Here is a 26,451-nt window from a genome sequence, read left to right as displayed (position 1 = left end):
CTTTCTTATGAGCTTTCATATGGATGGTCTTGTTCTCTCTGATAAGACAGATATCTAAAAAGACAATACTTTCTTTGGAGAAGTTCAACTTAAACTTTAAAAAAGTAGTAGTCATATTCAAATGTTCAACAAACTTCAACAAATTAGTCTCATCACAAAATGTACATAAAATACAACATATTAAACAATCAGTCGCATTTTGTATTTGTATTGCTTGGTTTGTTATAGGAAAGGAATTGTGAGTTAGAGAGCGGAACATTTTTATAACACAGCCTACGATTTCTGAAACACAAGCAGAGATGTTACCCTCCCAAAGAATGAATGGAACCTTGGAGGACAGGTAAGGACCACGTTCGAATCCTTTGCTGCAAAATTTACTAGTTTCTAGTTCAGTGAATGAGAAATTCTGATAATGTCTCTTTTATACATCAAGTTTCCATTCTTAAGGAAAAAGTGCAGGTTTACAAATGCCTGCAATGACATAGAATGAGCTTCCAGACTCTTTGAAAGATGGCAACACAAACATATTGCTTTCTAATGTCTCTATTTCAGTATGCTGCTCTTTCTCTGTTTAAATAAAAAAGTCATTCATGAGATGCATATAATCAAAGCTTAATTTGAGTTTTAATTCTCTATGTACTCTATGTACTATCCTCATCCGTCATGAAATGTTATTCCTCCCATGAAATAATTCACCTTCCCCATTAGATCACTTGTTGATTGCCTACACACTGCTGTTGTGACGACTTACCTTAGCTTTCAGAGTGAGATACTGTGTTTTCTGCTTAACAGGCAGAGAGAGCAAGACATTAATATAACTGACTGAAATAATTCAGTTTTCCTGTTAGATCACCTTCAGAGTGAGCTACTGCAATTTCTGCTTAACAGGCACCGGGAGCAAGAAATTAACATAACTGAGAGAAATAATTCAGTTTCCCTGTTAGATTACCTGTTGATTGCCTATATACTGCTGTTGTGTAGACTTACCTTAGCCTTCAGAGTGAGCTACTGCGTTTTCTGCTTAACAGGCATCAGGAGCAAGAAATTAACAAAACTGAGTGTATGTTCCTCAAGTGACTTCAAAATACAGCATTTTAATTTGTATCTCGCATCAAATATTTACTAGAACACTGGATAAGTTGTTTGTTCTAATAAGGAAGGCATAGCATGGTTCCAGTGATGGATGACTCACTCTTAATCCCCCTCCCACACTTTGTTCACTAAGGACATTCTTATACAGTTAGTTAAGCTTTCATTTGCTCAAATATGTTATATACTTCTTCTGTTGTGCCTATTTCCTTTCTTTTCCTCTCCCCATTCTCTGTTTCCCTTCCTGTGTATATTCTGCTTGTATATTACCAATCTTCTACTTTCAGCTCCCATATTAGTTGCACCTGACAAGGTCTTTACTGGCTTACTGATAGTTTTTTTTCCTCTGGTACTCACAATCCTGGGTGGTTGCACCTCTGCTCCCCTACACTACCCCCATTCCCATCCAGCTCCACTTTCACTACACTTATATTATAGGCAGTTTGTACCCTCCCACATAACTATCCAATCATATCCAACTACACATATTCCTCCCTCCTCTCACATCTTAATCACACCCCACATGGTAACCTATAGTCATCCATACTATACACATCTATGTCATTCCCATTTCCTCCCACCTCCTATTCTAATAACCTCACTACCAAACCCTCCCTTACCATATTCCTACATTTAACTATAGCTTTTCTACTATTCCTGCTCACTTCTCTTACTTCTTATCATAACAACCTCCACTATGAAAAACCAACACCAACTCTACTCTTCTACAATAATAGCCACTCTATCACATCATTTACCATCTCACCCTCTTTACATAACACCTCTTTTACCCATCTATTTCATTACAAAGTACTCCAATTACCCCACACCCTCATTACTACAACTCAAACATCTTACAATCTAGTCCCTTCCTCCCAAACCAAAGCCACCAGTCGCCATCCTCCAACTAGCTTGCGATATCCACCATAACCCAGGACTATCTACTTCACTCCCAGTCGCTATTCAATCAACCCTCCCCTAACCCAACCTAGCCACTAATCCCACCCACACTGCATCCTCATCTTCCTGTATCCCCACCCCCCACTCTCTCAAGAACGTATCTAGTCTATCAGTGTACAAAGCCTATTGAATAAAGTCACCGACCTTCATGCATGGATCTCAGATTATTCCCTTCATTTACTAGCCCTATCAGAAACCTGGCTTAAAAGGCATATCTCTAACACAGAAATTTTACCCCCTGGCTACAACATATACAGATTAGACAGAACTACTAAAAAAGTGGAGGTGTAGCAATCCATTATTCTGACCAAATGACCCTATCTCCCCTACCCATTACTATACCAGACTTCCACCCTGCAGAAATTCTTATTCTGTACTGCCACCTAAACAATCACAAAAAGCTTGCTATCACCTCAATATATATCCCACCCAGCAAGAAAATCCCTATGATTCAAAACATACTTTCCTGGGTGTCAGAAAATATCGCCTATGAAACTATTCTGCTCGGAGATGTAACTATTGATTGGAATACCTTTGACATCTACTCCTCTTCCCAAAGTGTTAATTTGTTTGCCTTTACTCAGCTAATTACTACCTCTACAAGATTAATCAAACACTCCAATAATGGCTCAATACTTGACTGGATCCTAACCAGTGACCCCCATCTCCGCCATAATCCTAGAACCCTTCCTGATGCCTTGAGTGATCACTTACCTATCAGCATTCACAGATACACTCCCCAGCTAAATAAACCACATGTATACAAACTCTGCCATAAACTCTCTGATTTCAACCCCACATTCACTCACTTCCTCTAAGTGTTGTAGTACTCAAATTCAATTGCATCTTTCTTGGCATAGCCAACTCACTAGCACTTCCTCATAAAATGAGAATAAAATCAAACTATGCCCCCCTGGCTCAGTAAATATACTCATACTCTAATGCACAAGAGAGACTCTGCCTGGAAAACCTAGCAAAAAACAACCCCCCCTCTCACCACCAATTATTTAAAGAAATAAGAAACCACACCAAAAACAAATATATAATGATAAAAAAATTTACCTCAAGACACAATCCACTCATGAATCCAACCCCAAACATTTCTGGAAAAATATTAACCCAATCCTTCACCCCAGTAAACCCTAAACTCCCAGCCCTTTCCCCAACCTTACAGACCAAGCCAATGCCTCCATCCTTAACCAGTTTTTTTATTGATGCCATTAGCAAATTAACTAATGCCAACTATAACCTCTTCCCAAAAAACACTTCCTCAAACCACAAATAATGAAACATGCTTCTTTCTCAACCCTATCCCAACCTCCTACATAAAGTCTCTCCTTCTAAAACTTAAATCTTGCTCCTCCTCTGCTGACAATCTGCCCCCCAGTTTTTAAAACTAGCAGCTAACACTATTGCCTATCCTGTCTCAATACTTATTAATAGATTTATTAGAGAAGCTACAGTGCCCAACATCTGGAAGTCTTTCTACGTGATTCCCCTACACAAAGGTGGTAACTCCAATGACCCATCCAGTTATAGACCCACTACTATACTATTCCCACTATCTAAAACTCTTTCAAAATGTATACATAACCAAATACTGAAATTCCTCATCTACATTAACCTCCTTACTCCTACCCAACATGGATTTTGACCTAATCACAGTACCTCTACTGCCCTTCTATCCTTTACTTACACTATTGCAGAAGCTAAAGATAAAAAAATGGTCTCTTGTCTGTTCTTAAACCTTTTGAAAGCATTTGACACAGTATCACGCTGCAAACTATGAAACAAAGTGGCCAACTTAGATCAACTCTCTCTTGGTTCTTCAGCTATCTCTCAGGCAGACTACAATCTATCAAATAGCAGTCTTCTTGCTCTACATTTCTATCAATTCATACAGGCGTTCCAAAGGGCTCTATCCTGAGACCTCTTCTTTTTAACATCTTTACCAATGACCTCTCTCTTCCACTACTCATTTAACTCTTATACAATATGCAGACGACTAAGTGAACCCGCGTTGGTGGTGCTGCGGTAGCATTGTCGCCTCACAGTTAGACGTTGCCCGTTCGATTCTCAGTTAGAGCGTCTTCTGTGTGGCGACATGCATGAATGGGAGTTCCTTCATTGAAGGTTGTGCGTTAGGCCCGGCAAGCCAGCACGTAAAACTCTACTGCCAATCATTAGTGGACCGGAGTTCCGCTGTGGCGACCCCTAACTGGGAAAAGCCGAAAGAAGACACACACACAATATGCAGACGACTCTACTCTGATCACATCTTCAAGCTTAATCTGACAACTTCAGGCACTCACACAACAATATTTCCTCTCCGTTGAAAACTGGCTAAATGATAATCAACTTATTCTGAATCTGAAAAAACAAAACTCCTTCTCTTTCTCTCCAAAGTTATTGATCACCTTAAGCTCTCTTTCTCCATCAGTTCCCTAAATAAAACCATCATCAACGTTGAAACTCACACAAGATTACTAGGGATGACAGTTGATCACCAACTAAAATTTGACTTACACATCTAGCTATCAATTAAGAAAACCAATCAACAACTTGGTCTTTTATATTGTAATAAAAAATTTCTATCTTCCGATTCCAGACTATCCCTGGCACAAGCTTACCTACTTCCTAGCCTCTTCTATGGAGCTCCACTTCTTACTAACCTTCAATCCTGCCTGCTCTCTAAACTGGAACAATCTTATAACAAAATCACCAAATTTGCAGCTAACTTACCTAATTCCACCCACCATTGTCTAGCTCTTAAGAAACTACACTGGATCAAACTTCTCCATCAACTGAAATTATCTCAAGTCCATATCACCCACTTCCTTCTCAATAAGCTAACTGCTTGTCCCCTCTCTCTCCAGTCCAGTCACTTACTATACTCTTTCCAACCCCTTACGCGGTACTGACAAATTACTTCTCCAAACTTATGGTTCCAAAATAAATATTGGTATTCTTCTATGTAAATCCTCCATAACAAAATTTTGGAACAACCTCCCTGCCTATCTAAAGTGCATTGCTCACACTAACCACTTCAAAAAAGAACTGAAGAACATTCTACTGAACTCTTGGCTATGCCCCTACCATGACCCAACCTAATCTTGTTTCTATTACGTTCTATCTCCCTCATCTCTATCTTTGGACAGTAACTCTGCTGGCTCTGCTCCATTTAGCTAATTAACTATATAGCCTGAATGGAATGTACATTTTTTTCACCATTATATTTACTTGCTGCTTATTAAGTTTCTTTTCTTAGTTACAAATGCATACTATCTTACTATGCATATATATTGTAAAATTGTCTTTGTTACTTTGCAAAATCTATTACTGTTAAAATTGTAATTGTCTTTCCTGGGGCTTTTCTCCTTGGGTCTCCACTAAAAATGGGTCTGTGCTCATTTGTATTAATCCGGTTAACAAATGTGAAATAAATAAATAAAATAATTCCTGCCACTTCTTTAACAGAATCGGATAAGTGTTTCAGTAAGTGCGCATCTTGTGTATTTGCCGCCTTCTCAACACTATTCTGAGCTCCAGGTAAGTCTAGAATCTCATTCATTGCCACTGCAAGCATTTGTAAGCCTGCACTTTTTTCTCAAGAAAGGAAACTTGATGCATAAAAAAGAGATATTATCAGAATTAACAGTACTCACATTTGCTGAACTAGAAACGGGTGAATCTTGCAACAAAGGATTCAAACGTGTCCTCCAAGGTTCGATTCATTCTTTGGGAAGGTAACATCTCCGCTTGTGTTTCAGGAATCGTAGGCTGTGTCATAACAATGTTCTGCTCTCTAACTTAATTAGTTTCTGAAAACAAACAAGCAATCCAAATACAAATTGCAAATGATTATGTTTCACATGTTGTATTTTATGTACGTTTTGTGGATGACGTTTTCCTTATTTAGACAGGTGATGAGACTAATTTGTTGAAGTCTGTTGAACATCTGAATATGAAGTTTTCTAAAGTTAAAGATAAACTTTTCTAAAGAAAGTATTGTATTTTTAGATTTTTGTTTTAGAGAGAATGAGACCATCCATACGAAAGTTCATAAGAAAGAAGTACACACAAACAGATTTCTGCACTGATCTAGTAAGCATCCACAGCACATCTTGAAAGGGATTGTTAGGAGCCAATATTTTCAAATAAGTAGGTTAAATATAGATGAACATACCTATCAAGAACAGACAGAGGAACTATTCAATGAGCTGAGATCTAGAAACTATAGTGAATCTCTGTTAAATGCTACAAAGTGTTATATAGTTAGTGAGCAAGATGGACAAGTTAGACTATATTTTAAATGTAGTGGCCCTTCAGAGCAAAACATCAATAGGAAGAGTCCAAATAATGCTATTAGATACATAATTAATTATAATGTTGGAACTGAGTGTTCTGGATATTAAAAAGAAGAATTAGACTATCCTTACTTCAAACCCTGAGTTATATAAGATTATAGGAAACACTCCCATGTTCTCTTACAGGACAGAAAATAACCTTAAACAACAGCTTTGCTATAAAGAAATGATTATAGCTAATAATCCGGCACAAAAATTTAGGAAGGGAGCTGTTCCGTGTCTTAATTGTGTGAATTGCAAATTCATATTTAAAGACACAATGCTCGTACACCCAATCACACACAAGGAATTTACAATACACTGTTTTGCAACTTATGCTACACAGAATGTGGTCTATTTAGCCATTTGTGAGGCATGTAGCCATTTTATATAGGTAAGTGCAGTAGAAAATTGAAAGACAGAATCACAGCACATTTATCAGATATCAGATGTAATGTTTTAACTAATGCACAGTGTCACTGGACTGCAGGACTGCAGCCGCCCCAGCTGTGAAAACTGAAAAGAAAGAAAAAAAAAATTTTTAAAAAATAAAATATTTATCTGTATAATACATACATACTAGTACTAAGCATGCACAGTTCGAGTTCCGGGACTTCAGCAAGTTAGTCGGACTCGCAGCTAAGTATAGTATAATATGAGTACAACACTAGTAATGTTTGCATATGCTTTTAAGGTTTTAAGTAACTGACTGAATAGGGGATTTGACTGGATGGCTGTGTTCTTCTTAAGTATTTAATTTCATGATTGGTATTGTTATTTTCCCACTGAAGAAGGGTTCAGTACCTGAAAGCTTTGTGGATTTGAATGTTTTAATACATTTTCGTATGCTTTCTTACTTCAACAGTCTGGATTTTTTTGGACCTTGTGTTACAGTCACATAATACAAAGTTTACCTGTGCAGTCTGTATTGTACCATACTGATATGTGATCTGTGTTCCACTGACATGCACTCATCTGCTGTACATTAGGTTGTTTCACCTGTCCTCTTTCCTTGTGTTCATTCCTACAATTCTTCTGTGTGTCACTATTCAATACACACACACTTCCCCTGAGTGTTTATTTCACAAGGCAGTCCATGTACCCTTACAGATCATTTACACAACTTCTGTACAAAATGCCAGGAATAGGATTTCACAATACTCTGAACTGTATACGCTGCCATGTACTATGTCTGGAACATATACATAACTATATGTTAAACCCTGGTAATCATTGTGGCATTTTGCGCAATACTGCTAAGCTTCTGTGCTCTGAGGTAACCATGTTTGCTATCCATGTTGCTTTATATGGTTTCCTGGCCGGCAACAAAGAAACAGCACTTGTTTATGTTTAAACGTGGTGCGGGGCATGACTATGTAATAAGCACTGCTGCTCACTGCGTGAGCAAACACGTAAACTCTGTGCATGCTTCATGCAAAGCCAATAAGGAGTTTACTGAATCCCAGGGAATGTCTATTTTTTTTGTATCAGTGTCTCTAATCTTCCTCCTCCTCATCATACTCCTCATCCCAGTAACAGGTACAGAGATTCTTGTCTCTGTTCCATCACCACTATGTCCAAAAGTTATTCTTTTTTTTTTTTAAACAAGAAACATCTTTATTAAATTACCATCTATGACAAAGGCAATCTTACATTTACATAAATCAAAATAAACCAGAGCGACACAATCTTTGTTGCAAACATTATACATTACAAACTGTGCTGACATAACTGTAGCTGCAAACATGATACATCCCTTTTAATTTAACCAGTCACTGTCAGTCAGCCATTACATAGCTCATTCATTTCCTACCATCTTTTAAACCTAGTTCCTCCTCTACATGTATTAATCCCACACTTCCCATTTTTTCCTGTGTAATTTGTTTATACCCTTTTCTAAAGATCCCATTTCTAGTCGTTTTGTCTCTGTTACTATCCTTGCTACTTCTTGTAAAGTTTGTGTAGTTTTTGATTTTCATTTTCTAGTAATGTTTTTTGGGAGCCAACATAATTAGACTCATCAAGGACTTACTATGTCTAGGCAATTCTGATTTTGTATCACAGCTCAAAAAATAATTTCCCTAGTTACTCCAATTTGCTCACCCAGCATCTCTGACACAGCAGTCTGCAAGGAATCTTTTAAGTCTTCCAACTCATTATGCTCCCAGAAAATATCTTCCCAGTTACCTCTTTCTTCCCCATCACAACTCCAACATTTGCTGTCTACCCAAGGAAAAATTGTTTGGAGTCTACTTGGGATATAAAATACCTCTGTAAACACTTCCAAGGAAAGATACTAAATCTTCTAGATTTTGTTGCATATTTGGGAGCTATACATATATCCCCAATTGTCTCTTTGTAAATTGCTTATCCAATCTTTCTTCCCAATCCTTTCTAAGCTCATCTGATTGATACTTATAATTATAATGCAATATGTTATATGCTTTACTAATTATTCCTTTAACAGCAGCTTCTGTTCTAGATTATATTAAAAACTCTAACAGTGCTGGTCTTTTGTTTAGGACCCTTTATTTCTTTTTCTTTGCCTATACTCTGATACCAGTCCTTGACAGGAACGGCCATTTCTACCCTGTAGTCCTAATAAGTTCTTGGCATCTTCCCATTCTATTACCTTCCCTCTCTAGTTATTTGATCTCACTACCTTGGTTCCTTTTCCAGTTTTCTCCAATATATTCTAGCCCCCTCTTGCCTATTGTCTGTATCCCTAATTGCAGTTATCTTATCGGCAGAATCTCCTTTCTCCATTCCCATGTTGGTTTAGTTCTTAGAATACTTTCTGCTACTTTATGAATATAGTAGTCTGTATGACTGTTGTTCTCCTTAAAGGTTTGCATCCAAAATAACAAACTGTCCTTGTTTCTTGAGCCCCCACCCATTTCATCATCATCTCTTTTCACTTTGAATTATAATTTTCTGCTTGTGCTATGTATAGGAGCCTTAACTGTGTTGCTGTGAAATGCACCTTCAACTAAGGTAATCCCAATCCACCCTGTTCTGTTGGAAGAATAAGCTTATCCAACTTGATTCTTGCAGTCTTTCCTTCCCAGATAAAATCCTTCAGCTCTTTAATTGCTATCCACAACTTTTCCTTTGGTTGATAAAAATATCCCTGACCTGTGTATAAGACAAAATAAACCAAAAACATTTTAACTGCTTGTATCTTACTGTCGATATCCATATAACAGAGCTTCCACTTTCTCAGTTTCTGTATTATCCTTTGTTTAGTTTCTTCCCACATATCCTTAGCTACCACACTGGTATCATTTTTAATCCATACTCCTAAATACTTCATTTTATCATGTCCCCATAAGTATGGATATTGCTGAACCAAATCATATGTGGGTACATAATTTACTGCTATTGCTTTTGTTTTAGCTTCATTAATTTTGTATCCCAAAAAGGTATGAAACTGTCTCAATATGTTCCACAGCACTGTAATGTCTCTTTCTGGTTTTGTCAGGTATAAAACAATGTCATCTGCAAACATAGCCAGCTTTTCTTCACTATCATACCAATTATATCCTTAAATATCTGAGTCCCTTATTTTCTTTGCCAATGGTTCTAAATATAATGCAAACAAAGGGGAAAGAGGAAATGCCTGTCTGGTTCCTCTGCTCAAGCAGAGATTACCAGAGAGGGCCCCACCCACTATAATTTTCACTTCTGATGCCTCATATATCCTAATCAACTTTATAATTTTATCTGGGACTGCAAACACTTCCATTGCTCTGCTCAAAGTCCCAGCTTACTCTGTCAAATACTACCTTTCGATCAATACCCAACAACAGTGGCATTTTCTTACATTCTGCTTCCCTCTGGATCATCACTGTTCTGTTAACATTGTCAGATGTTTGCCTTCCCTCCACAAAACCACACTGATCCATATCTATCAATTTTGGCATCACTTTCGCCATTCTTTTAGCCATTACAGACAAACACAGAATCATGATTTAGTATTGAAGTAGCCCTGTATGAAGCTGGATCTGATGGATCTTTAACCTCTTTAGGTATTACAGATACCATTGCTTTCTTCCAGGATGTTGGTAAATCTCCTCCTCTTAAAATACTGTTAAAAAAACTTTCAGAGCTTTGTCATTTTTTTCCATCCTAGCTTCCAAACTTCCACAGGAATACCATCTATTCCTGGGAACTTTCCTACAGATTGGTTATACATAACCATTTTTATCTCATCTCCTCCTATCCTAACTGTTAGTAATTGAGCCTCATCTACCTCTAACCTTAGCATATTTAATTCTTCCATAAACATTTCCATTTGCACCTTTTCTTGATTTCCATATTTATCTGCTTTATATAGAGTTTCATAAAATGTCTCAAGTATTTCTAATACTTCTACAGGATGCCTTGTTATGTTCCTTGTTATAAGCTCCCTAAGCCTGGTGACAGCCCTTTCTACTTTCTGTTGCCTGCATCATTGTGCTAACAGTTTTCTACTCTAGAGTTATTATCAAAAACAGTTGTTTAATAGCAATCTTTGTAAACTCAAGCACATTATCAAAGTAATCCCTTATTTTCTTTTTAGCATTCTGCAGTTGCTCCTCTTCTTGTTCTATGTGATTCCCCCTATTTCCCACACCCTAGCTATATTTTCAGAAGAAATATATATCTTCTCTAATAGCTCCTGAACCATTATTGTCATTTTTATCCTCTTCTATTACTACTGGAGCTCCTCTTGCAATTAATATAAGTACTCCTCTTCCTTTGCCCCACGTATTCCAATGAATAACCACCATGAAAACCTTTCTTTATCACATTTACACATTCAGTTCTTTCCAGGTGTGTCTGCTGTAGCATAGCTATTTGTACTCAACATTATTAATATAGGTCACTACTCTTTCTTTTTTGCATTTATCTGTGAGACCATGCACTGACATTTAAAAACATTGCAGAAAGTATCATTGTATAAAAAAGTTATTACTACCATCTTTTAAGTGCAACAGCTTTTTTGTTAAACATCTACCTCCAGATTTTGTGTTACATGCATGCACTGTTTGGCAGGTTAATCTTTTATACAATTGCTTCTTGTCATCTACATTTGAGCCTATGACACATCTTGCAGAACTTTTTGTTTTATCGAAAACCCTCAAACAAAAATACACACACACACACACACGCACACGCACTCGCACGCACACACACACACACACACACACACACACACACACACACACACACACACACACACAAAATACCCATTAACTTAATAACAACACACAAAACTATGTACATTTTCAAATATTGAACTTTTATCCTCCTAACAAGAACAAATGTTCCAAACTGACAACCACACACATAGACTTGAACTAACCTAAAAGAAAGGTTATCCATGCTGACACGCATGGTAGAGCCTGTGATTCTATTAATGGGTGTCTGGTTTTACCTTATCTTTATAGCTCTCTCTCTCAGCTGGGAAAACACTTGAATGCTTTCAGTAAACATTTCTCTAAGCCATTTCTCTTTATCAGATTGTCTGCTAGATACATGCGAACCAGATACAAAAACGTTTACTAGAAAAAAAAAGCCTTATAATATCCAACATTCTTTTTCATTTACTTGCGTTCTCTTAAAACCTGTTACTATATAAAACTAATGGCCTTAACCAAGTCATTCCCCTATGCAAGAATAAGAAAACGCACACAACTTTTTCTTTTGTCATGCTCTTTTAACTAGATCTTTTTGTTTCACATCGTAGTGGCTATGTTTCTGAAATCTAAACAAGGAGAAAGAGAGAAGGGAGAAAGAAAAAAAAAAGAAAAAACAGGAGCATCTATTTATATTAATATCTCCCATTACATTTAAAAACAACTGAATAAAACTTTACATTCAAAGAAAATCATTCACCATTTAACTAGTACTATTCAGAAAAAAAATGTTTTACTTGCAATTAACTTTCTCCCTCCTCGTCCCACCTTCTGAGTATTTTTCCAAACAATGATATGAAATAGGGCATATATGCTTTAGAATCCCCTACAAATTTAAAAGTCCAAAACAGTCCATTTCCAGATTTTCTTGGTCTCTCCTGTTTCACAAACATAATTATTGCTTTGTAATCTCATATTTGTCAATTTCCAAGTTATTGATTTTATTCTTCAAATGTTTATGACATGAAGTAAGGCATATGTTTTAGGGTCCCCTAGAAGTTCAACAAAGTCCAAGAAAGTCCAATATTTCCAGATTCTCTTGTTCTATTCCTTTTCATCTCCATCTCCCAAACCCTGATTCTGCTTCACTTCCGGTATACTCTTGATTCTTCTAGTCAACTCCTGTGCTTTTTTTCCTCTCTCACGCATTTTCCACTGAAACACTGGGAAAGGTTTCACTGGCACTTTATTACCAGAACAAGAAGCAGAATCTTCTTCTGTTTCACAGCTCACTTTTTGTTGGACAAACTTTTGTATTTCTTCCTTAGCATGTACTTCATCAAAAAATAATTTTGTTCCTCCAGGGAAAAATATTTTGAAGATAGCTGGGTACAGCAGTTTGAATCTCATGCCTGCTTCTTTACATTCCTTGAATAATGGAATACATGTATTCCTCTTCTGCCTAATGTACAATGAGTAGTCATTCTCCACAAAATGTCTGCCTTCTGCCACAATTTTGTCAGAATCAACTCCTTCTGCTGGTAAGATTGCATCTTTACTATTAAAGGTCTAGGTTGTTTTCTCATATCTAGGCTTGGAGCATACACATGATGTCCCCTTTCAACTAACAATTCCTGTTGTGAAATACCAGTCCAGTTGCTTAGTTGTGTTTTCAGGAAATTAATAAAATCTGTTCCTTCCAGCTTTTCAAGTACAGCAGAAAATTTCAGGTTTTCCCTACATGCTCTGTCCTCTAATCATATTATTTTCGGAAACATCTCTTGTGCAGTCTCATATTCAGCCACCCTTTTCTTCATTTTGACCTCTGAGTTTTGCAGTTTTATCACCTTATCGGAGTAACTGTTTAAAGCTTCTTCCATTTTTTCCAGCCTTTCATTGTTTGAGTCGATATACTCCATCGATGTTTCATTTCCATTTTTGATTTTCATTTCCAGCCACTGGGGATGCACAAGCCAGTGCATTTCTTTGTGCCGGTCCCAAGCCCGGATAAATGGGGAGGGTTGCATCAGGAAGGGCATCCGACGTAAAACCTCTGCCAAATTACTTATGCGGAGAACATTTCATATTTCCATACTGGATCGGTCAAGGCCCGGGTTAACAACGACCGCCACCAGTACTGTAAGCCAACAGGGTGGAAATTGGGCTACTGTTGGCCGAAGGAGAAGAGGGGGGGAAGGCATGTCCAAAGGCAGGAAGAGAGGAGGAAGGTTAGGAGTGTAGTACTGAGGGTAGGAACTTTGAAAGTTGGCAGTATGACTGGTATAGGGAGAGAGCTAGCTGATATGATAGAGAGAAGGAAGGTTGATATATTGTGCGTGCAAGAGACCAGATGGAAGGGAAGTAAGGCCAGGTGTATAGGAGGTGGGTTCAAATTGTTCTATCATGGTGTGGATCACAGGAGAAATGGGATAGGGGTTATCCTAAAGGAACAGTATGCCAAGAGTGCTTTGGAGGTGAAGAGAGTGTCTGATAGAGTGATGTTTATGAAGCTTGAAATTGATGGTGTAATGATGAATGTTGTTAGTGCATATGCTCCACATGTTGGGTGTGCAATGGATGACAAAGAAAAATTTTGGAGTGAGTTGGATGAGGTGGTGGTGAGTGTACCCAAGGGTGAGAGACTAGTGATTGGAGCGGACCTCAATGGGCATGTTGGTGAAGTTAACAGAGGGGATGAGGAAGTGATGGGTAGGTATGGTGTTAAGGAGAGGTATGCAGAAGGTCAGATGATTGTGGATTTTGCGAAAAGGATGGACATAGCTGTGGTGAATACGTACTTTAAGAAGATGGAGGAGCATAGGGTGATGGACAAGAGTGGAGGAAGATGCACACAGGTGGATTATATCCTATGTAGGAGAGCCAGTCTGAAGGAGATTGGAGACTGTAAAGTGGTGACAGGGGAAAGTGTAGTTAAGCAGCACAGACTGGTGGTCTGTAGGATGACACTGGTGATCAAGAAGAGGAGGAGGAGGAGTGTGAAAGGAGTGCCAAGGATTAAATGGTGGCAGTTAAAAAAGGGTGATTGTGAGATGGAGTTCAGGGAAGAGTTAAGACAGGCACTGGGAAGCAGTGAAGTTACCGACTAGCTGGGTAACTACAGCAGAGCTAGTAAGGGAGACTGCTAGAAAGGTGCTTGGTGTGACATCTGGACAGAGGAAGGAGGATAAGGAGACCTGGTGGTGGAATGAGGAAGTACAGGAGATTATACAGAGGAAGAGGCTGGCGAAGAAGAAGTGGGATTGTCAAAGAGATGAAGAAAATAGATATGAGTATAAGGAGATGAGACGCATGGCAAAGAGAGAGGTGGCGAAGGCTAAGGATAAGGCATATGGAGAGTTGTATGAGAGATTGGACACTAAAGAGGGAGAAAAGGACCTGCACCGATTGGCTAGACAGAGGGGCAGAGCTGGGAAAGATGTGCAGCAGGTAAGGGTGATAAAGGATAGTGAGGGAAACGTACTCACAAGTGAGGAGAGTGTGTTGAGTAGATGGAAAGAGTACTTTGAAGGGCTGATGAATGAAGAGAATGAGAGAGAGACAAGGTTGGATGATGTGTGGATAATGAATCAGGAAGTGAAACAGATTAGCAAGGAAGAAGTAAGGACAGCTATGAAGAGGATGAAGAATGGAAAGGCTGTTGGCCCAGATGACATACCAGTGGAAGCATGGAGGTGCTTAGGTGAAATGGCAGTGGAATTTTTAACCAGATTGTTTAATGAAATTTTGGAAAGTCAGAGGATGCCTGAGGAGTGGAGAAAAAGTGTTTTGGTACCTATCTTTAAGAATAAGGGTGATGTGCAGAACTGCAGTAACTACAGAGGGATAAAATAGATCAGTCACAGCTTGAAGTTATGGGAAAGAGTAGTGGAAGCTAGGTTAAGAAGGGGGGTGATGATTAGTGATCAGCAGTATGGTTTCATGCCAGGAAAGAGCACTACAGATGCAATATTTGCTCTGAGAGTGTTGTTGGAGAAATACAGAGAAGGTCAGAAGGTTGCATTGTGTCTTTGTGGACTTAGAGAAAGCATATGACAGGGTGCCTAGAGAGGAGTTGTGGTATTGTATGAGGAAGTCGGGAGTGGCAGAGAAGTATGTAAGAGTGGTACAGGATATGTACGAGGGTAGTGTGACATTGGTGAGGACTGCGGTGGGAGTGACAGATATGTTTAAGGTGGAGGTGGGATTACATCAAGGATCACATCAAGGATCAGCTCTGAGCCCTTTCTTATTTGCATTGGTGATGGACAGATTGACAGATGAGATCAGACAGGAGGCCCCATGGACTATGATGTTTGCAGATGACATTGTGATATGTAGTGAGAGTAGGGACCAGGTTGAGAAGACCCTGGAGAGGTGGAGATATGCTTTAAGAGGAGAGGAATGAAGGTCATCAGGGCTAAAACAGAATATATGTGTGTAAATGTGAAGGAGGGTAGAGGAATGGTGAGGATGCAGGGAGTAGAGTTGGTAAAGGTGGATGAGTTTAAGTACTTGGGATCAACAGTTCATAGTAATGGTGAGTGTGGAAGAGAGGTAAAGAAGAGAGTACAGGCAGGGTGGAATGGGTGGAGAAGAGTGTCAGGAGTGATTTGTGACAGACGGGTACCAGTAAGAGTGAAAGGGAAGGTCTACAAGAGGGTAGTGAGACCAGCTATGTTATATGGGTTGAAGACGGTGGCATTGATGAAAAGGCAGGAGTCAGAGCTGGATGTGGCAGAGTTAAAGATGTTAAGGTTTGCACTGGGTGTGACTAGGATGGACAGGATTAGGAATCGGTATATTAGAGGGTCAGCTCAGGTTGGACAGTTTGGAGACAAAGCAAGAGAGGCGAGATTGCGTTGGTTTGGACATGTGCTGAGGAGGGATGCTGGGTATATTGGAAAAAGGATGCTAAGGATGGAGCTGCCAGGTAAGAGGAAAAGAGGAAGGCCTAAGATAAGGTTTATGGATGTGGTGAGAGAGGACATGCAGGCGGTTGGTGTAAAAGAGCATGATGCAGAGGACAGGAAGAAATGGAAACAGATGATCCACTGTGGCGACCCCTAACGGGAACAGCCGAAAAAAGATGATGATGTTTCATTTTCGTCAGGTCTGTGTACAGTTGCTTTATACTTTCCTCAAGGTTACTGGAAATCATGTCTGGTGTGTGTACTGCTTTTTGATGAACAACTACAGTACTTTTCCCAGTCACTGTTTTTTCGTTGCTTTCTGTAGCTGATTTTCCTTCAACTCCTCATTATTCCTTTTTTCCTGGCATCCAGGCAATGTTTTACTAGCCAGTTACTGAAATTTACTCAGAAATTTAGGTCCACTGGCTTTCTTTACTAAGTTTGAGTTTTCACACTGAGAGAGCTAGAATTAAGCTGTTACTCAATGTAAAGCCAGCTTGGAAGTCGTCAATGCGATTTATTCTTATTTTTATTTTACATCTGGTAACTAGGTAAGTGAAGTGGTCTGAAGACTCTTTTCAGCCTCAACCTGGACTATAAAGGCAAGACAGGCCATACACTTTTTGGTAGAGTACAACAATAAAGTATTCCACACATACTGTTCAAAGCAATATCAGGTAAACAGGATTCAATTAAACATTCTAACAATGCTACAAATTGCCTCTGTTGGCATACAGTAAAATAAAGTAACCATTATTATGACCTGTAAACTTAATTTTTGTTTACATTTTTCATCCCTAACCCTGGGCTGGTCCTCCTGTGTGCAGTACAGCCAGTAGGGGCTGTTGTGTATACATACTTCCTTCCATCTACATTTAGCCTAAGGAACTGACTGCTTACACATAAGTACATAACAGCAGAACAGCCATTTGACCTCCAACAAGGATCAGGACTACTTTAGGAAAATCAATACCCTACCCCTAGAATGAAAGATCTGGCCACTGGCTGCTATATCACCTTCCCCTCCTAACCTCTGACATTGGAGATGTTAACTTGAACTTCACATGACAATGGCAGAGTAAGGAACATATCTGCTATGCAAACAAGATAGTATGATTCTAAGATTTAAGGACTTGAACTAATACACATAAACTGACAGCTTATTCAAAGTATGTCAATAGCCTACTAATAGAATTAACTTGTGTATCACTGTTCAGTACTGTCCGCGGTGATGGTGCTGCCGTAACGTTGTCGCCTCACAGTTAGACACTGTCCGGTTCGATTCTCAGCTAGAGCGTCTTCTGCGTGGAGACATGCATGAATGGGCGTACCTAAGTTGAAGGTTGTGCGTCAGGGCTGGTAACTCGGCACGTAAAAATCAACTACCAATCATTAGCGGACTGGAGTTCCGCTGTGGCGACCCCTAACCGGGAAAAGCCGAAAGACACAACAACATCACTGTTCAGTACTATTTGCTGTGAAATACACATAAAGTTTCAAGAAAGCACTAGTCTTCTGATCTGTTAGCCTTTTCTACCCTTTTTCTCATTATTTCACCTGCTCTATATACTGAAAATTTCCTTTCTCATAAAGTTTTCCTTTTTATTTTTCTCACATTTATCAGTTAATAAGATTCATGCAGAGTAATATATGAACAGAAATTGCTACAGAATAAACTATTCCTAGTACAATATTTTTTCCTGAATGATGTAACATTAGCTTTCAGATACAGCAGCTATACAATGAACTGTGCAGATGACTGCATACATTAATTATTTTCTTTTTACTTTTAAGCATGTTCTGAACACTATGTGTGGCTATGGGACACAGAATCTGGAGGCATTTGATGTGGAACAGAAGATCTACATAGATGGATGTTTGCATCAGATTGTCAACTGGGGTCGCCAAAACCTTTTGATGATTGGAGGAATAGCACTTGTGTTGCTTGCTGTAGAGGTAAAGGATAACATATAGGTAAAAGGAAACACCTCAGTTGTACTGTGTTTTTTAAAAACATGTGACAAGGAAACAACATTTGCTCATGTGCCTCCCATGGTTTGGTCTATAGATGTCCGCATGCTGGACCTTATTATTATGGCAGTACATCATCACCCTTTCACAAATACAGATTTCTTCTTTTCAACCATGGATTCTGATATTCCTTTATACTGTGCCCCATCAGAGTAAAACATTGCTGAGGTCTTTCTTCCATCTTTTTTAGCAGTCTGTTCAGTTTACTTAAAATGTGCATTGTGAAGACCTTTTCCACCTTCCCGTGTTCTGTTTTCTGTTCTCTACATACTGCATCCTCTTAGTGTGTTTAATGATTCTTAAAAGTCATTTCAGTCTACCCTTATGGCCTCCAACTTGTATCAGCAATGGTCATACTGAGCTTTATATGTGAAAAGAATGACATTTTATATATAAACTGGGAACTATGACAATGTTCTAGCACTTTCCTCTTTCATGCTTTTTAATCCAATATACTATTTTGGGTGAGTAGACTTAACCTGTCTCAAGCAATGAACATAACTTGCCTTTTACATATGACCTTATGCAGCAGTCACACACTTCTTCTTAAGCATTTTTTTAAGTTTTGTTCTAAGGAATACATTGCTTTGCCGTGGTTTATGTTGAACTGCAGATACAATAGTTTAGATAGGTCTTCATGTATGCTGGCATTTTTCCATTTCTTTAAACTGCAACAGTGTCATGTCTGACACATATATTAAATACCATCAGCAGAGATTGTATTCAGAGTTGTTTTATCATAATACATATGGTTAAACTTCATAATGTTAAACAGCAATATTCTTTTCATATGATTTACAATAGAATTTGTGAAGTATTTATTTATGTTTGCCTATGCAGATTAACTACTCCCATTGTTTATTCTATACCAGTTAATATGAAACTGGTTGTGTTATACATTCACATATTAACAACTGGTGTGTGTGTGTGTGTGTGTGGGGGGGGGGGGGTGCTTTCTAAGCCTAGCCAAGTTTTCCTGACAGAATGGCAAAATCCTGTATCCAGACAAAGCATTGAGGGGCCAGGCATTTATAAGCTACCTCTGTCCATAAGGAACATGGGTGTCAGTCCCAGTGTAAATTTCCTATTCCCCATCCACTAGTCTAGGTGGCACTTAAATTGGGTAATAGATGAACTCAGTTTCACATGGATGGGAAGCCTGATCCACAGGAAGGGCAGTCTCTGGGATACATATCTGCCTCTCCAGCACATTCTATTTAAGTCACAGACAAAATTCAGGTCCTTAGACCTTGTATTTCTGGTATTGTGTGACTTATGAATATGCAGAAGATTCAAAAGTGTGGGGTTTGCGGATGCCTTGTAAGCCAGGCATAGATCACGCCTCAACAATCTATAGGAGACAGAGTCGAAGGAAAGAACTTTAAGGTGATCTGCATAAGGCAGGTTTGTTATGCCTTGTATTCTTTTTGTAAGAAACCTTTACAGTCACTCTAGTTGCTGCATATGCCTGGTCAGGTACATAGGATAGGGGATTATTATACTCTATGATTGGTCTGATAAGGGCAGAGCACAGTGGGATAATGACCTCTTAGGACCTAGATGCCATGTCCTTACTTATAACTTATGCAACAAAAAAGGATTTCCTCACCAGTGTGGCCACGTGGTGGTCAGAGGTAGGGCTACTGTCTACGTGCATACACATGTCCTTGACCACTGGGTCTTCTCTTAGGGGCATATTATCAACATGGTAATTAGCTGGGATGGTTGGCTTCCCAAAGAGTCCAATTATGCATGTCTTAACATAGAGTTTTAGACCATGGCTTTGGCACCATTTGTTAGTCAGAGGTAGGCCTTCCTGAAGAATGCTAATGTCTGCAGGGGAGTTGATGATAACCCCCAGCTTGCAATCATCTGCAAACTTAGCCAGCCATAAACGTTCAGCATTTACTTTCACTTCAGAAAAATAGATGCCAAAAAGGAGTGGGCCCAGTATTGAACCCTGGGGCACTCTGCTTGTGACTGGCTTCTTGGTGGAGGTGGCCCAACCTATTTTGACCTCTTAGGTCCTATCAGTGAGCCAGTTGGCTATCCAGCAAGTGATAAAATGGTTTATACCAAAAATAGTGAGTTTGTCTATAATGTCTGAATGGGGTACTGTATCAAAAAGCCTTGGCCAGGTCTACGTAAGCTGTGTGCAGTCTTGCTCTCATCCATTGCTTTTGTGATCTTATCAAAGAAGTCCAATAGATTTAATAGGTATGAGCTTCCTTTAACAAAGCCGAAATGTTATGGGTCCAGCACTTGCAGGCTACCTATGTCCTCATTTATCATGTGATGATTCTTCCCTCAGCACATATGAGGCTGGTCAGACTCATGGGCCTGTAATTACCTTGTTCAGAGGTTGGACCTTCTTTATGCAGGTCAATGACTATAACCATCTTCCATTTCTTGGGCACAAAACCTGACTGTAGGCTCCAGCTGAAATGTGATTCAAGTGGATATTTCATGCCACTTATTAAGCATCCTGGGATGTTATCGGGGCCCAATAATGCAGTGGTTTTGGCCTTGGAAAGTACAACGAAGACCTGTTTCCTAATAATACATGGAGGGATTGTGGTATGCAATATTTCCTTTGGCCTGTCAGAGGGGTTGGGAGAAATCTGAGCTGAATCTGTCAGCCAAAAGGTTGACAATGGCTTCCAGTTCACCGTGGGCTATGCCAGTTACAATAACTTCTGCACATTGTTGCATATTTCCCTTGAGGTTACAGACATGGCTGTAGAAAGCTTTGTGGTTGTCCTTTGCCTGAGAAGCTATTTTTTCTTCAAATTTAGCCTTTGATGTATTAATTAATCTTCTTCGCTATCTGTTCAGATTTGTCAGGGAGTTTTTAGTATGTATAACTTTCTTCCTCCTACGTTTGGCCAAGAGTTTTTTTTTTTGTTATATAACCAAGTGATACTGTGATTCCAACAGGGTGGCTTGTCTTTTTGAGTTTGTCTTATTTTTAATACAAGTGGCCATAGCTCACTCTATACAGCTATCAATATGGCTGTACAGAGATTTTGTAAATAATTCAGCATATGTTATGGTGTTTTACTTGGTTTAGGGGTGCTTGGACTTTAGCCAAGGTGTCATTTAGTAGAGGTTTAGAGCTCCTAAAGGTTTTTGATTTTGCTGTATCCCCGGATTTAATTTTTATTTCAAGCAATATTGCCTTATGGTCAGATCTGATTATTTATTTATTTATTTATTTATTTAACATTTGTTTACCGGGAAAGTCTGACTTGGAACAAAGCTAATTTTCAGTGGAGGCCGGGGGAGAAATGCTCCAGGCACATGTCTTTGTAATGTGGGAAGAAACCAAAGCACCCAGAGGAAACGCACACGAACGCAGGAAGGACATGCAGACTCTGCACAGAAGGCACCCCAGCTGAAAATCGAACCGGAGAACCTCTTGTTGTGAGGTGACAATGCTACTGCTGCACCACTGCACCATCCAAATGCGATGAGCGAAGATATTACGTTGAGTGAGGAACGTTACCCCCCCCCCGCCGCCATGTTCATGAGTACAAGGTCAAGGATGTTTGTACTCCTGGTAGAAGGATGGACCAACTGTTCCAGGATGTTGGTATTAACAAAGTTTAGACATCACTGGGCTTGTGCATTAGAAGTGGTGTAAGATTACAATTCTATAGAGGGGTAATTGATAGGCTCCTTGAAGACTGTATTGGGTTGAACAGTGAGGGACTCTACTACACTGAGATAGGTAGCTTAGGTTTCCTAGGAGAGCCTATAGGTTGCAAGGATTTGGTATGAAACCCTGTTGATGGTGAGTTGCACCTTTATGAGTTCCAGAAGGTCATATAGATGTCAGGTCATTTTTAATATAGACCAATACTACTCCATTTGTAGCTCCCTCCTGTGCAGTGGCTGGTCTAAAGGTGTGAAAGGCATTATAACCTTGTACTGCTTGGATACTCTCTCTGACTTTAAACAATGTCTCAGTTACTACACAGATGTCTGTACTCTCCAGGGACAGGAATACTTGTAGGAAGTGGAGTTTCCTGTTAAGATTTCTAACACTGAGCAGTATCACCTCCAGATATTTCTTTGTAGGTTCAGTTAATTTGGGAGCTTTATCAGTTGGGCATTGCCTAAAAGGGGCACTATGGGGATGGAAAAACTCTTTGCCAATATCCAAAAGCCTAGAGGGGGCAAATGCAGACTATCCCTGGCAAAGCAGCATGGTTTGTCAACCATGTCCTCTCAGGACGTCAAACATTGTACACCCTTGGATTAACACCAGAAGCTAAGCCAATTTTTAAAACAGAAGTTATATATTTACCATAACTTGGTATCTGTGTTGTCCAGTTTCATTATGCATCACAAATGGGTCTTCGAATCTATCCTCGCATCCAAGTCGGCCATTTCTGAAACATACAATCTAAGCCTCAAACTCCTCCCTCTCCCATAATGCCTCACTCCCTAACAAACCCTCACTTCATATAGACAAGAGAGGTCCATCTCAGGTCATTAAAACTCACATGGCCTATAACAGAGTCAAACTGGTATCTGTGGTTCAATGACCTGAGTGCTCATGTGACTTGAAGGATCCTACCCTCTGAAAGGCAGTTAAACATGACTCTCTCCTTACTCAGTCAGGTGAGGGGAGGATCAGTGTGCCTCACTATCGAATCACCAATGACCAGGAAATTTGGTTTTGCATTGGTTTGCTTTAAGGGCTTAGCAGTACAGGCAATGGATACAGTGTTACTATGTGTAGCTGTTGGTGGTGTTTTAATGTTGTGTTTATGTGATGGCTGAGGACCCTTTTTTGATTGTGCTGTGCAGGAAGGTGGTCTTAGTGATTTAGGAAGGTTACCTTTAAATGCCTCAGCATAAGTAGTTTTATGTGTAGGGTCTTTACTCTGTGCAGCAGGTGTGGTGCAAGTGTCACTGACAACCTGTATAGGATTAGTTTTGGTTGTATGAGAGAGTTTTGCCTCCAGTGTTAAAGTGTATTTACACCTCTCACATACTTAATCTGTTTTATTAAGAAAAACTGGGATGTTAGTGAGCAATCCCTACAATGCCTCAGAATACCCATCTTAAACAGAGCTACCACAGAAAGTGAGTGAGAGAGAGAGAGAGAAAGAAATGAGAAGTGCATATCCATGGCTACTAATCTACTAGAGAGCAGTGAGGGAAATGTAATTATACAATGACCACCCCATTAATATTCCGAAACATGCATGCTGATTGGCCAGTGTGCCCATTGTAAATCCCACAATATATCAACTGAAAAAGGTCCGGTTGCCCGAACTTTTTTTCCGTTGGTAAAAAGTGTCCAAAACCTTTTTTTTTAATTAAACAAAATTAAAATAATGAGCAACGGAGACTTTCTTTTCTCCATTGCTTCCGTTTCAAAGCATTGATGTACTGGGTATGCATGGGGACACAAGTCCCATACACATGCGCAGTACATCAACACTAGGAAGCAGTACACTACCACCGGCAGAAAAACAATAATGCGTCGTTATACAAAGACATTATTTAAGAAAAGTAAGTATTTTTTTTTCTTAAATAATGTCATTGTATAATAGCAATAACCGACTCCGTGATTGTGGTATAGTGAAGATTTACCCACGGTTGGCTTTATTTAATCACTTGGGTTTCACCCTCATAATTAAACCATGCCAACTTTGGGTAAATCTTAAACATACTACACCACGTCATCGGTTATTGCTTAAATATTGAATAAGTCAATAACACAAGGAACTTGATGAGCAATGCTCAGCTGTGCACAAAGTAGATGCTCTAGTAGTTAAAAAAATCTGTCTAGACAGTAAGGGTATTTTAAGGGAAACTTACACTGTAAAATATCAGCATTTACACAAATTACATGGGGGGATTAAACTGAGAGATATTGGCATCTGTACAGATCACTGCTAGACTGTACAGAAGGTCAAAAAGTTCATATAGTCAACCTAGGAACACTCAATTAATGCAGCTTTGACAAAAACAAAGCAAAAAATAAGTGCCAAAATAGTGTATATGGTAATGTAAGCCTTAGCTTGCTCATAGGCTATGAGCCAAGCATTGTGCAAGTTTGACACTTAAACAGCAGAAAAAAAAACACATAACACCACCCTGTGGCCAATCAAAAACAGCACTCTCCTCTTTGCTTTACACAGTCCTGGGCCAGACAATGACTCAGGTCCCCTCTACTCTCACTAAAGAGGAACCAAGGCAGTTCTAACTAAAGACTGTAAAAAAAAAAGGTTAAAAAAATCAGATATTCAACACAGAAACACTTAACTAAGCAGCTGTGACAAAAGTAATGTGAAAATCATAGTACAATTCTGCAGAAGCAGTATTCTTAGAGATTATAGACATCTATGCAGTTACATGACACTTGGTTTAAAGCTGCAGAGATAATGCCTTCCACACATTTAGACCAGGTAGCATCTTAAGGTAGAAAAATATTAACAATGTGCCAAACTACTGATGAATGGAACCATCTATAAGGAGCCAGAGGATAAAGCAAATCTGCTGGCCACTATGCGTGGCTCCAGTGTTTTACCCCCCCCATCTCCCCCCAGCAAATACCTACCCCTCAACATTTCTCCACCAGCTATCTCTAGAGAGCAGTTCTTCAATGCACTCTTTAAAGCCAAGAACATTGCTTTGATTGGCCCTGATAATATCCCAGAACGCCTCCTGAATAGCATGAAACATTACCTGTCAGGCCTGCTAGAATCTCTACTTAACCATAGCCTCCAGGCAGGCTTCATACCAAACAAATGGAGAACTGCAATGGTTATCCCCCTACACAAAGGGGGACCTTCCACAGACTTGGGGGAACACCTAACTAGTCTCATATGCAAAGCCAGGGAAAATGACATAAGAAATCGATAGACACTGGACACTATTCAGTTTGATTTTGTCAGAGGCAGGTCATGTGTACTTAATCTGCTAGACTTCTTCAAGAAGGTCACTAATGCTATTGACAAGGGCAAAATAGTACACACTACCTACTTAGATATTGCCAAGGAATTCAGCATAATACCTCTTTCATGCATTGTGCATAAACTACAAAATTAGGCATAAAGCAATATGTAACCCAATGGATTGCTAGCTAGATAGGAGAATCACCTCCACAGAGGCCAGTCACTAGTGGAGTCCCATGGGTTCAATTCTGGGGCCTCTCCTTTTTGGCATCTACTTCTCTAAAGTCAAAGCAAATGACAAGGGCCTCTGGCTGACGAAGTCTGCAGATGACTGCAAACTATGTGTGGTCACTAAATCTCCTAAAGACACGGATACCCTTCAAAAGGACCTGACACAGGCACACAACTGCTGCCAGAGCCATGGACTAAAATTCAATGCAAAAAATACATAATATCCTTTGGAAAGACTGCCACCCCTGGAAATTACCACATTGATAATACACCCCTAAAAGTTGATACAGTGTTCAGGGATCTGGGAATCCATGTTGACAGTAACCTAAGCTTTGGCCATCACGTCTACTGTGGTGAGAAAATCATTCTACACTGCACAACTTATAAGTAAAGGCATGGCATCCAGGTCCAAGGAAGTCACTGTTCCACTGTACTCAGCTATCACCAGACCAGTCACTGACTTCAATGCACCCTTTGGCATCTAGCTGATCAGGCACTTGCAATAGCTTTAGAGACCACAGAGGATTACTCTCAAAAAGAATACAAGGATTAAATAACAAATCCTATGTGGACCAACTCACAGTCTCCTAGAGACTGCTTTGCAGTGATCTTTGCCTAGTCTACAGTTCATTTTCTGATACCACAATGAAGGATTTGTTGCACATCCACAAAATAAATGGCATAAAAAATACCAATTCTAAGGACTTTAACCTCATTTGTGACAAACAGGACAGCTTAGTGGCAAAGGTATGTGTCTCAAAGATTACCCATTCTCTGAAACAGGATCCCCATCCATGCGAAGCAAAGTTCATCCCTAACCCTATTCAAACATAACTTGGACCAACAAATT

The 26,451-nt window shown here is 39.4% G+C and overlaps 1 protein-coding gene across 1 annotated transcript in view; it reads left to right on the top strand.

The window, feature by feature from the left end:
• The window catches only part of LOC122817659 (tetraspanin-33-like), a 477,846-nt gene that overhangs the window by 449,470 nt on the left and 1,925 nt on the right, over positions 1–26,451 (top strand). Inside the window, exon 7 of the mRNA XM_044090722.1 lies at positions 18,220–18,381. Coding sequence (XP_043946657.1) covers positions 18,220–18,381 — 162 coding nt within the window. The remainder of the gene's footprint in view (positions 1–18,219; positions 18,382–26,451) is intronic.

The sequence above is a fragment of the Protopterus annectens genome, chromosome 13.part0 (genome assembly GCF_019279795.1).
Source record: "Protopterus annectens isolate FY-2018-M chromosome 13.part0, PAN1.0, whole genome shotgun sequence".
NCBI classification, from domain to species: Eukaryota; Metazoa; Chordata; order Ceratodontiformes; family Protopteridae; genus Protopterus; species Protopterus annectens.
The sequence above is the reverse complement of the archived record's forward strand: the minus strand, read 5'-3'. Positions and strand labels throughout refer to the sequence as shown.